The 16,731-nt window shown below is 40.7% G+C and overlaps 1 protein-coding gene across 1 annotated transcript in view; it reads right to left on the bottom strand.

Annotated features, from left to right (window-relative positions):
- Positions 1–16,731, bottom strand: part of hfm1 (helicase for meiosis 1) — an 81,914-nt gene that overhangs the window by 30,590 nt on the left and 34,593 nt on the right. The window contains exons 14-23 of the mRNA XM_078408202.1: positions 15,849–15,892; positions 15,673–15,774; positions 13,563–13,708; positions 10,349–10,443; positions 9,772–9,905; positions 6,329–6,376; positions 5,336–5,416; positions 5,151–5,242; positions 2,517–2,623; positions 1,197–1,244 (exon numbers count right to left, since the gene is read on the bottom strand). Of these exons, the coding sequence (XP_078264328.1) occupies positions 1,197–1,244; positions 2,517–2,623; positions 5,151–5,242; positions 5,336–5,416; positions 6,329–6,376; positions 9,772–9,905; positions 10,349–10,443; positions 13,563–13,708; positions 15,673–15,774; positions 15,849–15,892 (897 nt within the window). The remainder of the gene's footprint in view (positions 1–1,196; positions 1,245–2,516; positions 2,624–5,150; positions 5,243–5,335; positions 5,417–6,328; positions 6,377–9,771; positions 9,906–10,348; positions 10,444–13,562; positions 13,709–15,672; positions 15,775–15,848; positions 15,893–16,731) is intronic.

The following is a 16,731-nucleotide window of genomic DNA, read 5'->3' as shown; positions in this document are numbered from 1 at the left end:
ATGATGCAGGACCCTTGGCCTACAACATTGATTCTGTTTGTCTTTCTTGTGATGATGCCTGACCTTCTGAAAGCTTCCACCATTTTCTATTTCGGATTTTTAGCACCTGCAGTTTTTTGCTCTGCACATTCTTGGTTCTTGGTCCTCCAAAATATTCCAAATGGAATTTAAACTTGAGGTGGCGGAGTATGGACTTAAGCAAGAAGGGCTTCTTGGAGAAGAGCTGCCTTAAATTTAGTTGCGTCTGGTTGAATAACTATAGTAGGGTGAAGACTATTCCATGCTTTAATTGTGCGAGGGAAGAATGAATTGCTATACACATCTATCTTGATAGCTGGTATCTCAAATTGAATCGAATGCCCTCGTCTACTCCTGATAGGTTTGGGTTTGGTGTAGATATGGTAATCTATGTCGAGCTGACCATTTAACATTTTGTAAAAACAGGTCAAACAGTGGGCTTCACATCTGTCTCGGAGAGTGTTCCACCACAATGAATTTAGAAGTTCGATAACACTCGTTTCTCTCTCATAGATACTTGTAACAAAACAAGCTGCCTGTCTGCTTGTTGTGCCAGTGATTCATGACAGTTTGGGGTGGGCAGTGAGTAGGGAGGTATAAATGCAAGGATATGTTTGTGAATAAATATTAATTTCACTCCAAACACATGACCGAAAGGCTGATATGTTGGAAAGGATGTTACATGGTTGCCATTTAGCAGAAAGTATCCCCACTTATCTTTTAATCTGGTCCCATAAAGACCTTGAATTAAAAAAATATATATTTCAATTCATCCTCATAAAGATATAAAGTTCAATATTTGGGTGCAACAGCATTCTGAAAGGATAAGCAGATGCAGTAATTAAGAACCTGCTGTTGTGATGGGAAGGCTGTAGCCCAATAAGCTGTCTTGAACTTGTTCACCCTGGTGCGATTGGGTAACTTCCACTGAAGACTGTATCTTGCTCGGGCTGAAGGACTATAAATTCATCTGTTTAATTCAATTCCCAAACTAGCCTTGAACTTAAAAATCCACCTAGGTGTATCACCTGGAGCAGAGCAAATCTGATTCTTTGCATTTGCTAACTTTAAACTGAACAGCTTATCCAATAATGTCTTGATTTTGAAGCTTGTATTCTTATTATTCAGATGTCTAAACAATGTGTTAAATAAACAGTGTGCTTGCAAAATTGTCTTACCAGTAAACTTTCATTTCATTTGTTTTAATCTTTCCTTCTATAGGAAACCTACATTAAAGATTGATGGAACATAGACAGTTAATGTTTAACCATATAAAATAAGTAACACCATCACAGGGGAAAATTGTGTTAATAAATTATTTTGAAAATAACTATTATTATGTTACTAACTGTGGGAAAACTTCTAAAGAGTAATCTCTCTCAACTCCAGTTTTGTGCAAAATTCACATATCCTTCCATACTTAGAAATGGATTGATGACAGTTTTGAATGAACTCAATAAATTAACTACTAACTCTTTGGGGTTACAGAATTCAAAAGATTCACGATACTCTGTGTAAATTCATTTCTCCTCATCTCAGTCCTAAATGGCCGACTCGCTATTCTGAGATTGTGACTCCTGGTTCTAGACTCCTTAGTTGAGCGAAACATCCTCCCTCATTCCAATCCGTCACGCCTGTAGGAAGTTTAGAAGTTTCAATGGGATTGCCACTCATTTACCCAAATTTCAGAGAAAAGAGAGATACCCAATCTCTCTTCATGTGGCGGAACTCACATCTCTGGAATCAATTCAGTGAATATTTGTTGCATCCTTATCTGGAAGTCTGTGTTTCTTTAGGTAAGGAAGACCGAAACTGTACACAATACTTCAGGTGTTATCTCACCAATCCTCTTTATAATTGCTCTCTGACATGTTCTTATGGATGGTCATGCTTCCATGTTTTGCGTCCTTTGCAAATTTCAAAATTAAAGGTGGTGTATGAGCCATTTACGCTTAAATTAGTTACTGTTATTATATTATGGCCATGTTTAATATTTCTAGTTTCTTTCTGCCTGTACTTTGGAAGGTGGGATTTGATACGTGGAGGGGCGTGTCTACATATGAGGAGGCTAGCATAGCCACAGAGATTGGTGGTCAGTTTAGTCTCGGAGGATGGAGAGAAAACAGTTTTCAACCACAATGTTTGGAAGATTAGTTTTTGTTATCTCAGAGTGGGGTGTGCGTAAGCTATATCTCCACCACATCACCGAGAAGGTATAGAAACTGCTATTACAGGTGGCAAACCTTATGTATACATTTCAACACTGGTAAAGTTAAATTCCCCATAGAAGGTGTCTAAACCAGTCACTTTTAAAAGAGTTTCTTAGTTTTAAGATTACTTGATAGTGCAAAGGCAATTCATAAGCCAAAGCACCTCACATGTACCCTTGTCAAATCATCTTATGATAATTCCCATCTTTCTTAAGTGTATGTTTATCTCACATATTGTCAGAGCATCTGTAAATATCTAGGAGTTACAAAGAACATGATTGGCATTACCTGATGGTGACTCTGTTTTTATCTTTGTTCAGAGTATTAAGAATTTTCTTCTCATTGACCCTTAGTTGAATATCTGCAAACTCCTTGCATCTGGAGATTATTGTGACCTATTTTTTAAATATATTGCATGATTTAAAATATCTGAAGAGATAAACTTTGACTACAGCAACATACCAAATTGTCAATTGCAGCTGAAAGGTTTAATTTTTTTCAGGTGATTCAGTGACTGAAGAGGCACTTTGGCTTATTATTTCAAACACATTAAATAAGGATTTTGCCATTTTAAATCTATTTGTGTGTACACATGTATCAAATGGATAAATTAATGGAATAGTACTTCAGCCATGATCAAAGTAAATGGCAGAATAAGCATGAGAGAATTAATAGCCTATTGCTAGCTCTTTTAAAGTACCTATGCAATTTTAAAATATTACAACTTTCTCATACTAATAACCCTATTGACAGCACATATTATTTTCTTGCAAGAAAACAGAATAAGATCTGCAAGTTATTTCCACTTTAGAAAAAGTGATCAATAAATAAGTACGGGTCCACCACCGATTTTCTGGCATCTGATGGTCCGGCACCTCCTTTAATCCGGACAAAATTACGAGAGTGCACTTGAAATCCCCCCCAGAGGTCCCCCAAAAAATGTGGCGCCTAGGCTGGGTGAAACGGGCAATCTTGACCTCATCGGGACTTCCGCGGCCAGATTTACGACCGGTGGGACCAATTTGCCCCTTGTGGCCAAGGCTCTGGAACTCCGGCCTGGCTGGAGCCGGCGGATCCGTTCCCATAGCCGACTTCTGAGGCCAACTTTGCGGGCCGGTATCTTGGCACCCGATGGCCTAGGTGAACTGTTCCGGTAACATTTGACTCCTCTCGGAGGCCATGACGTCTATTATCCCAGCAAATGGATAAATCGGCAATGCTCTGGAACCAAGGACGCCGGAAAATCGGTGGTGGACCTGGTACGACAAAGTCCCCGAAATATTGCAGTTTTGTGCACATTTCAATCTTGAACTGCATAATCAATGACAATGTGAATACATTAGTCGTCCATTTAAGCAATGGCTCAGAATTTCTATAGAGCTGCCTGTCACTTATGAGTGCAGGATGACTATCTGTTGCAACTCTCATACCTGGAATAGGCCCCTTCCATATACGTCTGCAAGGAAGCTTTCTTTGAGCTGATCAGCAGGGTTCTGATCCTAAATGGCCCTCCACAACTTGAAATACTTTGAGAGATATTAAATGATGCCTACGCTGAACCATTTCAAAGAGCTTGAATGTTTGTGAATATATATGACCCACAAAATTTCCATCTGTGGATATCTATATACTAAAAACTCTCGTTTGTTTGTTTGTTCCTGAACTACAGCCAAAACGGTACATGACAATTTAAGGGGGTCATTTATCATGTGTCGGTTAATGCAAGTACCTGGGAACTGATAGCCTAGTGAGAGTCCCCAATATCTCTGCACAGGTATAGAGGGAATTCTGCACACAACTGTCAGCTTTCTCATGGAAATTCTGAGCCAATGTATTGGATTGTAGTCTCTATTTCTTCATTATTTGTTATCCCTTTGCTAAACTTAAGACATAGGTCCACTCAGTTTGTGCTGATCATCAGGCCCTTATTTAAGCTGCTTTTACAGTAGTCCCACCTCATCTAGTTGTTAATCTTTCCACCCAAGGTCTTTTAGGGTTTTTGGCTATTTTATTGATACTGACATGCTCAAATTTCTCTGAACTTTTTTTCTCCTATTTGTACATAACAAATATGAGAATGTGGACATCTATATACTAAAACTCTCGTTTGTTATCTTGTTTGTGAATGAACTTCAGCCAAAACGGTACACGATAGCGCGACAATTTTAGGCCCACCTTACTCACCATTGTCACTGGTGATAATGCAAGTAGTTTTATTGAAATTGGTGTTATATTTTTAAAGTTATTCACATTTTAAAGTTTAAAAGGAGGGGAGGGGGAGGAGGGAAGGGGGTAGGGAAGGGGGGAGTGGGGGAGAAGGGAGAGGTTGAGGAGAGAGGACAGGGTGCTGCACCAATGCAGGAGAGGTTTGGGCCCAACCTGGTCTAGTTTGTCATAAATATTAGGAAGATTACATTTTCTCATGATGTAGGAGCCATTTGGCCCATAAAGTCAATAGCACAGAATCCCATTCACCCACTTATTTCCCCGTAATTTATTCTCTTCAATGTGCCCATTATGAGCAATTTACTCTAACCAATCAATTAACAATCCAGCACATCTTTGGGATGTGGGAACTAACTGTCGCAACTGGGGAAAACACACACAATCACGGGGAGAACTTGCAAATTCCTCAAAAGCAGCACCAGAGATCAAGGTCGAATGCTAGGCTACAGGAGCTGCGCAGGAGCCATACTACCTCGACACCACTGTGCAATATCTCCCAAGATTTGAATTTGAATCTCCTAGCTACCATCATGAAAATTTTAGAATATGCCTTCCTAAATTTTGGCAATTAACTCAGTAACTTATCCACTATACCACTACACTCACTCTTTTAACAAATTGCAACACAAAATAAATGCTTCTACATTTTAAAAAAACTATTAGATGATTCTGGTATTTTTAAAATTAATGAATTACCAGTTCAGTAAGATTTTCATTTCCATTGACCAAGAAGAAAAGTTTCATTGTTTCAAATGCAATGGAATAGCGGGCCATTAATTTCCCCATTCCTATTAAATGTAAAAGAAAAAGTTACCATTTTGCATTGATCCTTAAGAGATGCTTTATTAAATTTATGAGAAAGGATATAAATAAACTTTCACCTGTAGGTTTGAAATTGATTTCTTCATCCATTCTTAACAAACCAATGGATGCCAATGCCTGCAAATTCTTCAGGCATAGTTCTGTTTCAATAATAAGAAAGACATTTAATTACTCATTTAATAACCTGTTTGTCAAATCTTATGAATAAACGATTTTCATTCATGTACAGATTTCACATTAGCACTGCAAATAAGGCTATATTTGAGATAGCAGCTTTGAAATGGAATATACCAGAGAATCCAAATAAAGCTCCACCCTTTTGGAATGGATATTAGAAATAGTCCACACCCCTGCATCAACAAAGACAGAATCTTCATTTATGTAACATTTCTGACATGGCAAAGTGCTCCAAGGTGTTTTACATTCTTGCTCTCAAATAAAAATTAACATTGAGTCACGCAAGTATGGATGATTAAGAGGTTTCTAAATTATGAAAGTATGGAACAAATAAATTCAAAAATATGTAACAAACCAGAATTTCAGAACACAAATATCTCAAAGGCTTACAGGAGTGGATTCTAAATACAAGGAGGAGTCGATTATGGATCAATATGATGACAAGGATTATAATTCTAACTGCAAACACTGAAATCTCTCTCCCTCAACCAAAGATTCACCATTTCTTAATTCAAAGATGTTAAAACGGTTGCAGATTTGTGATTTTCCTAACACGCAGTCTTAGTCGGCAAGTTGTTGTTTGTACAAAGTACACACTAATAAACTGATTAATTTTAACTGACTAAAATATTAAAGATTAAAGGTCGGGTTGACTTCAGCTGTACTGTCAAACCAAAGTAAAACCTATTTGCATCATAGTTATCCACATTGCTGGTATTACTCAATGTAAATTATCATGTCAATTACATTACAAACAATCATTACACCAGACACCTTTCATCTGAACTGTTAACTTACTGATTTCTTTAGTGTTTCTTGTATTCCTAGATACAGTACTCACAATCAGGTTCAATGGCAAAGATTAAATACAGTACCTTGCAACTTTGCTTCAATTCCACTTTTGTCAAGATCAGCAGCAAAACCTCAAGAAAAAAAATGTTTGTGATCATTGTACATTTTGATGAGTTTTAAATGTTCTATTTTCATTTTTCCATAAACATATTACATTTAATTATTAGATCATAATAAAACCCATTGCGATGGTTGACTAATACTTAAGTAACAAGTGGTTGGTTTTTAGTTTTTTTAAATAACATAATTGAAATTCCTTTACTGTTATATTAACAGAGATAACTTTATATATATCTTTTAAATACAGTATTTTGTTACTGATCCAATACATTGTAGGCATGCCCTTTAAGGATCTAAATACTGCTCCCTTTATAATCTTTAGAATATTATCTCCATCAGAGAGATCTTCTTTGCATTAAAGCCAGCGTTGTATATTAATGATTTGGATGAGGGGATTCAAGGCTTTGTGGGCAGGTTTGCAGATAATACGAAATTAGGTGGAGGGGGAGTCCTGTAGAGAAAGCAGCACTCTGCAGAAGAACTTAGATGCAGTGCATTCAGAAAGTATTCAGACCCCTACACCTTTTCCACATGTTGTTACGTTACAGCCTCATTTTAAAATGGATTAAGTACTTTTTTAAAAATCATCAATCTACACACAATACCCCAGAAAGAGGAAGCGAAAACAGGTGTTTAGAAATTTTTGCTAAGTAATTAAAAAGAAATAACTGAAATATCACATTTACATAAGTATTCAGACCCTTTGCTATGACACTCAAAATTGAGTTTAGGTTCATCCTGTTTCCATTGATTATCCTTAAGATGTTCCTACAACTTGATTGGAGTCCACCAGTGGTAAATTAAATTGATTGGACATGATTTGGAAAGGCACACACCTGTCTACATAAGGTCCCACAGTTGACAGTGCATGTCAGAGCAAAAACCAAGCCATGAAGATATTGTCTGTAGACGTCCTAGACAGGATTGTGTTGAGACACTGATCTGGGGAAGGGTATAAAACAATTTCTGCAGCTTTGCAGGTCCCGAAGAGCACAGTGGCCTCCGTCATTCGAAAGAGGAAGAACTTTGGAACCACCAGGACTCTTCATAGAGATGGCTGCCTGGCCAAACTGAGCAATCGGGGGAGAAAGTGACTTGGATAGATTAGGCGAGTGGGCAAATGCATGGCAGATGCAATATAATGTGGATAAATGTGAGGTTATCCACTTTGGCGGCAAGAACAGGAAAGCAGAGTATTACCTGAATGGTGACCGATTGGGAGAAGGGGAGATGCAACGTGACCTGGGTGTCATGGTGCACCAGTCATTGAAAGCAAGCATGCAGGTGCAGCAGGCAGTGAAGAAAGCGAATGGTATGTTGGCATTCATAGCAAGAGGATTTGAGTTTAGGAGCAGGGAGGTTCTGCTGCAGTTGTACAGGGCCTTGGTGAGACCGCACCTGGAGTATTGTGTGCAGTTTTGGTCTCCTAACCTGAGGAAAGACGTTCTTGCCTTAGAGGGAGTACAGAGAAGGTTCACCAGATTGATCCCTGGGATGGCGGGACTTTCATATGAGGAAAGACTGGATAGACTGGGCTTGTACTCGCTGGAATTTAGAAGACTGAGGGGGGATCTTATAAACATATAAAATTCTTAAGGGGTTGGAGAGGCTAGATGCGGGAAGATTGTTCCCGATGTTGGGGGAGTCCAGAACCAGGGGTCACAGCTTAAGGATAAGGGGGAAGTCTTTTAGGACCGAGATGAGAAAACATTTCTTCACACAGAGAGTGGTGAGTATGTGGAATTCTCTGCCACAGAAGGTAGTTGAGGCCAGTTCATTGGCTATATTTAAGAGGGAGTTAGATGTGGCCCTTTTTGCTAAAGGGATCAGGGGGTATGGAGAGAAGGCAGGTACAGGCTACTGAGCTGGATGATCAGCCATGATCATATTGAATGGCGGTGCAGGCTCGAAGGGCCGAATGGCCTACTCCTGCACCTATTTTCTATGTTTCTATGATCAGGGAGGTGACCAAGAACCCGAAGGACACTCTGACAGAGCTCCAGAGTTCCTCTGTGAAGATGGGAGAACCTTCCAGAAGGACAACTGTATCTGCAGCACTCCACCAATCAGGCCTTTATGGTAGAGTGGCCAGACGGAAGCTACTCCTCATAAAAGGCACATGACAGCCCACTCTGGAGTTTGCCAAAAGGCACCTGAAGGACTCTGACCATGAGAAACAAGATTCTTTGGTCTGATGAAACCAAGATTGAACTCTTTGGCCTGAATGCCAAGCATCATGTCTGGAGGAAACCAGGCACCGCTCATCACCTAGCCAATACCATGCCTACGGTGAAGCATGGTGGTGGCAGCATCATGCTGTGGGGAGGCATTTCAGCGTCGGAAACTGGGAGACTAGTCAGGATCGAGGGAAAGATGAACGAAGCAAAGTACAGAGAGATCCTTGATGAAAACCAGCTTCAGAGCTTTCTGGACCTCGGACTGGGGCAGAGGTTCACCTTCCAACAGGACAACGACCCTAAGCACACAGCCAAGACAACACAGGAGTGGCTTCGTGACAAGTCTGTGAATATCCTTAAGTGGCCCCGCCAGAGCCCGGACTTGAACCCGATCGAACATCTCTGAAGGGACTAGAAAATAGCTGTGCATGGACACTCCCCATCCAACCTGGCAGAGCTTGAGAGGATCTGCAGAGAAAAATGGGAGAAATTACCCAAATACAGGTGTGCCAAGCTTGTCGCGTCATACCCAAGAAGACTTGAGGCTGTAATCGCTGCCAAAGGTGCCTCAACAAAGTAAAGGGTCTGAATACTTATGTAAATGTGATATTTCAGTTATTTATTTTTAATTACTTTGCAAAAATGTCTAAACACTTTTTTTTGCTTGTTTATTATGGGGTATTGTGATGATTGATGATAAAAAAAAAAAAGAATTAGTGGGAGAGTTTAGGACTAGAGGCCATAGCCTTAGAATTAAAGGATGTTCCTTTAGGAAGGAGATGAGGAGGAATTTCTTTAATCAGAGGATAGTGAATCTATGGAATTCTGTCACAGAATGCTGTGGAGGCCAAGTCAATTGATATTTTAAAGGCAGAGACAGATAGATTATTGATTAGTACAGGTGTCAAGGTTATTGGGAGAAGGCAGGAGAATGGGGTTAGGAGGGTGTGATAGATCAGCCATGATTGAATGGTGGCGTAGACTTGATGGGCCGAATGGCCCAATGCTGCTTCTATCACTTATGACCAGCGTTTTTATTATCATCCTAAAATGTTGAATTGCATGAAGTTTCCTTGTATCCTTTAAAAATCATGTTTGCTAAAATTTGTATATTAGCCAGTCATAATTTGCAGGTATACAACCGTAATCTCAGACATTGAAGGGAAATCCAGTTCGATGAAAGACAAAATTCTGTGGCACATCGTTTATTAAGAAATATTAAATCTTACCATAATGATTTGGATTTTTAAGGGCCCTAATGTAAAGAAATGTTGATCGTATCCACTCCAAAGCAACATTGACATCAGTGATGGTATTCAATATTATCTCTGCATTCAAATGTTCAACAAGGTGCTTGTGTAAACTACCAATAGAAAGAAATGTGAGATTTTGAAATCCATCCACTTTAATACTTATCACTCAGCACTTCCAGTAAAAACAATTTTGGGAATATTGGGGACCAGAAATTCATCTGCAGAATTTGTAAGTATCTTTCAATATTTGATCAGCTGCATATAGCAGCTGAAATTTCATGTATTTACAATAAAATAATTAACTTTCAGATGTTACATAAAATGGTTCACTCTCCAAACTTCAGAATATTTGATGATTTAGATTTCTTGAATATAACTATTAATAAAAATTTTAAATGCTGGGAATAAGTTGGTCAGACCCTATCTGTAAAGAAAGAAACACAAGATTGTGTCGGGTTGATGACCTTGAATATCGTCCCAGAAAGTCACCAGAACATGACATTGAACAATTACACTGCTTTTCTCTCGTATGTTGTCTATCATATAGATTTACCTGCTTTCAATGGTATATGCTCCATTTAACATCTGTGTGTACTTATCCTTTGTTTGATTCCTCGTCATTATGACTACTGTGGCTGTGGTATCAAACTGAAAGAAATTGCAGACAATATTTAAGAACTGAGAACATTCTTTGAGTGCATCAAAGAGCCTGGAAGTCAACTTTGCAGACTAAAGCTTCTTCCCATACTTTTGATCCTGCAAAAACCGAAGACAACTTTTCTTGAACCAGGGATCAAATCTCCCCTAAGATTCTGCGAGGTCGAGGGTAGCCAAGTATTTTGTATGTATATCTAAAAGTTTCATTACCTCAATAACGAAATCTGACCATGACTTTTGATCATGTGACCACATCAAATAATCACCTTCCTTTTTATCTAAACACTTTAAAACCTGAGTTCCAGTTTAGTTTATTGTCACGTGTACTGAGGTGCATGATTGGTGCACATTACCAAAGTTTCATTTTGTCATGTCCGTTTGCATCACACTTAAAATATCTCTGGAGAACATAGAATGGAACCATTCTTCGGACTGGGAAAATATTAAGTTGTTTAATTTAGAGAAAGAACAATAAAAGTAGATATATATGAAGAAAAGCAGTTGAGGGTCTGCTCAGACAACACAGAAGACCAGCAACGAGGTGAAATAGGTAATTGGAAAGGCTTGTGGTGATATTTATTTCAAGGGGGGTGGAGAAGGTAGGAAAGTCTTACTACAACTGAACAAGGCGCGGATGAACTACCTTGAGTGTCCCAGGATCGGTGTTAGCCCCCTAATTTAAGGCAATTGGAGACAGTCCAGAAGGCACGGTTTAGCTGTGATAAGTGGCAAGTAACATTTGCATAACAAAAGACGGAGACAATCTCCAACAAAAGAAAGTCTAACCACCTACCCTTACCATTCAATGACATATATGTATAAGAAAATAACTGCAGATGCTGGTACAAATCGAAGGTATTTATTCACTAAATGCTGGAGTAACTCAGCAGGTCAGGCAGCATCTTGGGAGAGAAGGAATGGGTGACGTTTCGGGTCGAGACCCTTCTTCAGACTGATGTCAGGGGGGGCGGGACAAAGGAAGGATATAGGTGGAGACAGGAAGATAGAGGGAGATCTGGGAAGGAGGAGGGGAAGAGAGGGACAGAGGAACTATCTAAAGTTGGAGAAGTCGATGTTCATACCACAGGGCTGCAAGCTGCCCAGACGAAATATGAAGTGCTGTTCCTCCAATTTCCGGTGGGCCTCACTATGGCACTGGAGGAGGCCCATGACAGAAAGGTCAGACTGGGAATGGGAGGGGGAGTTGAAGTGCTCGGCCACCGGGAGATCAGTTTGGTCAATGCGGACCGAGCGCAGGTGTTGAGCGAAGCGATCGCTGAGCCTGCGCTTGGTTTCGCCGATGTAAATAAGTTGACATCTAGAGCAGCGGATGCAATAGATGAGGTTGGAGGAGGTGCAGGTGAACCTTTGTCTCACCTGGAAAGACTGTTTGGGTCCTTGGATGGAGTTGAGGGGGGAGGTAAAGGGACAGGTGTTGCAACTCGTGCGGTTGCAGGGGAAAGTGCCCGAGGATGGGGTGGTTTGGGTAGGAAGGGACGAGTGGACCAGGGAGTTACAGAGGGAACGGTTTCTGCGGAACGCAGAGAGGGGAGGGGATGGGAAGATATGGCCAGTGGTGGGGTCCAGTGGTAGGTGACGGAAATGTTGGCGGATGATTTGTTGGATCCGCTGGCTGGTGGGGTGGAAGGTGAGAACGAGGGGGATTCTGTCCTTGTTGCGAGTGGGGGGAGGGAGCAAGAGCGTAGCTGCGGGATGTAGAAGAGACCCTAGTGAGAGCCTCATCTATAATGGAAGAGGGGAAGCCCCGTTTCCTGAAGAATGAGGACATCTCTGATGCCCTAGTGTGAAACACCTCATCCCGGGCGCAGATGCGGCGTAGACGGAGGAATTGGGAGTAGGGGATAGACTTTCAATGACATTACCATCACTGAGTTTCCCATGATCAACATTCTGTAGAAAGACACAAAAAGCTGGAGTAACTCAGTGGGACAGGCAGCATTCCTGGAGAGAAGGAATGGGTGACATTTCGGGTCGAAACCCTTCTTCAGGCTGTACTAGATACTCAACTCAATCAGCCACATAAACATAATAACTCCAAAAATAGGTTAGAATTGGGTATCCTGCAAATAACTCACTCCTACAACCCAAGCCCTTCAGCCAACTATAATACACAAAACAGGACAACAGTGGAGTGCTCCCCACATATCTGGGAGACTGCAGCAACAATTTTGTTTTGTAGGGATTTGCCAGTACCTACAGTTTCCTGGGAATTTATATGAAGCCTCAAGTAGGGCCCGATGTGGGAACCAGTAGTAAGGGAAAGAAAAGAGGGTGCAGTGGAGACAATGGAAGCATGGGAGGTAGGGGAGAGCTGGCCAAGCAGGTCTTCCCTTCCCTGAGTTAGTTTCTGCTCTTCCTCACATTTTTCAGTTGCCGTTTCACACATATAGGCAGCACGGTAGCGCAGCGGTAGAGTTGCTGCTTTACAGCGAATGCAGCGCCGGAGACTCAGGTTCGATCCTGACTACGGGTGCTGCACTGTAAGGAGTTTGTAGGTTCTCCCCGTGACCTGCGTGGGTTTTCTCCGAGATCTTCGGTTTCCTCCCACACTCCAAAGACGTACAGGTATGTAGGTTAATTGGCTGGGTAAATGTAAAAAATTGTCCCTAGTGGGTGTAGGATAGTGTTAATGTACGGGGATCACTGGGCGGCACGGACTTGGAGGGCCGAAAAGGCCTGTTTCCGGCTGTATATATATGATATGATATGATATAGCTTCCTAGAATACAAGAGACAGTCAAACAGAAACACACACACACACACATAGGTGATTATGGTGCGAACTGTACAATACATTTAATGTTACTTGGTCACCCTGAATGATTAAAGAACAAGCATTAAAGATCAAGACAAATAACTTCCCAACAGTAATGATTGGGTTTCAGGGAAAAGCCCCTAATATGCAGATAGCCCCCCAACATCATCAGGATCTCTGTCACCCTCTGATAATGTAATTGAAATGTTCGATATCGAGCCCTATAATCTTTCATTCAGGTAATTGATATATACGTTAAAAAGGTTAGGCCCTAATACAGATTCCTGAAGATCCGTTATTTGTTACATCACTTCCAGTATTTTGTGTTGCCCACCTGAGGTCGGCCAGCTCGGCCCATCATTTGAAGTATATCAGTTTCACAGTATTCTTGAAACATTCCTCCTGCGTAATGCATTGTTGATTTAATGACCACTAGGTGGGCTGGCAAGTTAACTCCCATGGCTAAAGTGCTGGTAGTAACTGAAAATAATTACAGAAGAAAATGGTCAATCATCATTTTGGAAAAGTTCAAACACAAACCAATGCCTCTTAAAAGTAATGTTTTCCTTAGTGTGTACAGATTAATGAAGACAGTCTCTCATGGTGGAGAGTGACTTGTTTCCACTCTAGTTCAGAGGGGTGGAAATGTTTGAGCATGTATTCTTTAATGGTGTGCTTGTTACCGTACACTGACTACCAGTGCTTTAATAAAATGAGGCGATGTAAGGAGGTCTAAGGTGACTGGAGATCAAGGTCTGTCGCAAAGACTTGGCAACACAGTGTGGCATGCAACTGCATCCCCAATTCATACCCCACCTCACCCCTCCCTCCCCGTGTGTTGTACAGGTGCAACTGCAGCCAATTTTGGTATCCTATTGCCCAGAGACATTCTTGACATATCACACTCTGACAAGGGAAAACACTTCAAAACATGGATAAAAAATATGAAGCGACATCAACTGACTAAAAAAATACTTGTTCACAACACCTTACTGTGCACAACTGTGACAGCTCTTTGAAAAGTTAAAGGTGATGCACTTTGGGAGATTGTACGGATGTGAGATATATATGTGAGATATATATTGGTTTCTCAATGTTAATTTTAGTTTAGTTTAGAGATACACCGAGTCTGCGCTGACCATTGATCACCCCGCACATTAACACTATCCTACACACACTAGGGACAATTTACACATACACCAAGCCAATTAACCTACATGCCTGTATGTCTTTGGAGAGTAGAAGGAAACCGAAGATCTTGGAGAAAATCCACGTGGTAATGGGGAGAACGTACAAACTCCATATAGACAGTACCCGTAGTCGGGAACAAACCAGAGCCTCTGGTGCTGCAAGTGCTGCAAGGCAGCAACTTTGCCGCTGCACCACCGTGCCACCCTTAAATTGAATTAAATGATCACAAATTTCCTGTTTCATTGCAAATATTGACTATGGATTTCCATGGCTAAAGAAAGCAACCTGTGAATCTGAGAAGACAGTGCCGAAGCCTCACTTAACCAATCATGTCAACCAGCCACTATATACCATGCCTTCAGAGGCAATCCTTTTGGCTGAAGAACTTTATTTCAGTGTAGCCAGGATATAGGTTCTGTAAGTTCTGAACATAGAAAGGCAGGGCAGTGTAAAGGACGAGGGAAAAGTGGGCCGAGATGGAATGTAGTAGATCCAGAAATATTCTTGCTCTTGTGTAGGAAGGAACTGCAGATGCTGGTTTACACCGAAGATAGACACAAAATGCTGGAGTAACTCAGCGGGACAGGCAGCATCTCTGGAGGTTAGAAGGAATGGGTGACGTTTCAGGTTGAGACCCTTCTTCAAACTTTCAAACTTTCAAAGCAAGTTAAAACAAAATTTATTAGAAGGATTATGTCGCAGATTTCTCCTTGCAATTGCAATGTGCAGCTCTCAGCAGATCGGGTCACTTCTACTGATGGGAATCTTACATTCCATAAAGTCACAAAGCAAGCAATGATCTCCACAATGGGCCATGCAGAGCATCTGATCCCTGTTTTGTGCAACCACTCAACTTAATATACAATCAGACTTTTAATGAGTTCAAAAAATAGTGTTTTTGTAAAGTGCTCATTTATCTGTTTAGTTTACATAAACTATTTTATTGCTTCAGTTTGTTGGTTTTTATTAGGTTCAACTATGAGATTGCATGGTCATGTGGCAGCCCAAGTTACATTGTGGTTGCTGGTGCTTAATGAAGGAATCTCCGCTGCAATCCCCAAGTCTTGCTGTTGTTTTCTACGGCATCTGAAAGTAAAAATGCACTCTAGATCATGATTGATAAAATTGCCTCCTTTAACTTTGGACAATTCTGCCCTAAAAAGGTAAACAAAAAACGAAAATAATATAAGAGAAAAAGAAAAACAAGAAAAAATGCTTTCTGAACCCAAAGACGGAACAAAAATATAACTTACAAAGTACTGGTAAATCTCCTGCTGTAAAGGCAGCTTCAGTAGCTTTCCGATCAGATAGATCCATGCCAGCATGATGATAACCAACTCCATATGTTAATAGATCTATTAAGATTCATATCCAGGTTTTAGAGAATGCAGCTTTTTTAATAAAATAATTCAAAATATAAAAAACATACCTCTGAGCTTTGCATCCTTAATTGAGTATGTGTATTTTTGCAGTCTATTGTGTTCAGAAGAATTGGATAAAAGAATAAATGCAGAAATTACATTTTGAAACAACCAAATGTGATTTTTCCTAAACAAATTCAGGATGATTTTATTTTAATACTTATGAAGACATGTAAGTGTAATACTTTATGTGTGTTCCCGGTAGATTTAATATTATGGAATATTGTAAACCATGAAGCAAAAAACATATACTGTTATAGCACTCAAAATAGAAGATCAGGTCAAGTCAAGTCAATTCAATTTTATTTGTATAGCACATTTAAAAACAACCCACGTTGACCAAAGTGCTGTACATCAGTTCAGGTACTAAGAACGAACATACAATGGCACACAAACATAACAGCACATACATAAACCGTTCACAGCACCCCCTCAGAGGGCCTCAAACGCTAGGGAGTAGAAATAGGTTTTAAGCCTGGACTTAAAGGAGTCGATGGAGGGGGCAGTTCTGATGGGGAGAGGGATGCTGTTCCACAGTCTAGGAGCTGCAACCGCAAAAGCACGGTCACCCCTGAGCTTAAGCCTAGACTGCGGTATAGTCAGTAGCCCCAAGTCGGCCGACCTGAGGGACCTGGAGATAGACTGGTGGGTTAGAAGATTTTTGATAAAGGGGGGGGGGGGGGGGGCAAGCCCGTTTAGGGCTTTGTAGGTGAATAGGAGGAGCTTGAAGTTGATTCTGTACTGTACTGGGAGCCAGTGGAGAAAGGCCAGAATCGGGGTGATGTGGTCCGTTTTACGAGTACCCGTCAGTAGTCTCGCTGCTGTCTAGGGTTATATTGCTCTTGCACATTAAAAGGGAACAAAAACACTAAACTTTGGGTAGATTTATCT

Source organism: Rhinoraja longicauda, chromosome 11 (assembly GCF_053455715.1).
Source record: "Rhinoraja longicauda isolate Sanriku21f chromosome 11, sRhiLon1.1, whole genome shotgun sequence".
Classification (NCBI taxonomy): domain Eukaryota; kingdom Metazoa; phylum Chordata; class Chondrichthyes; order Rajiformes; family Arhynchobatidae; genus Rhinoraja; species Rhinoraja longicauda.
This window is presented reverse-complemented; position numbering and strand designations above follow the sequence as displayed.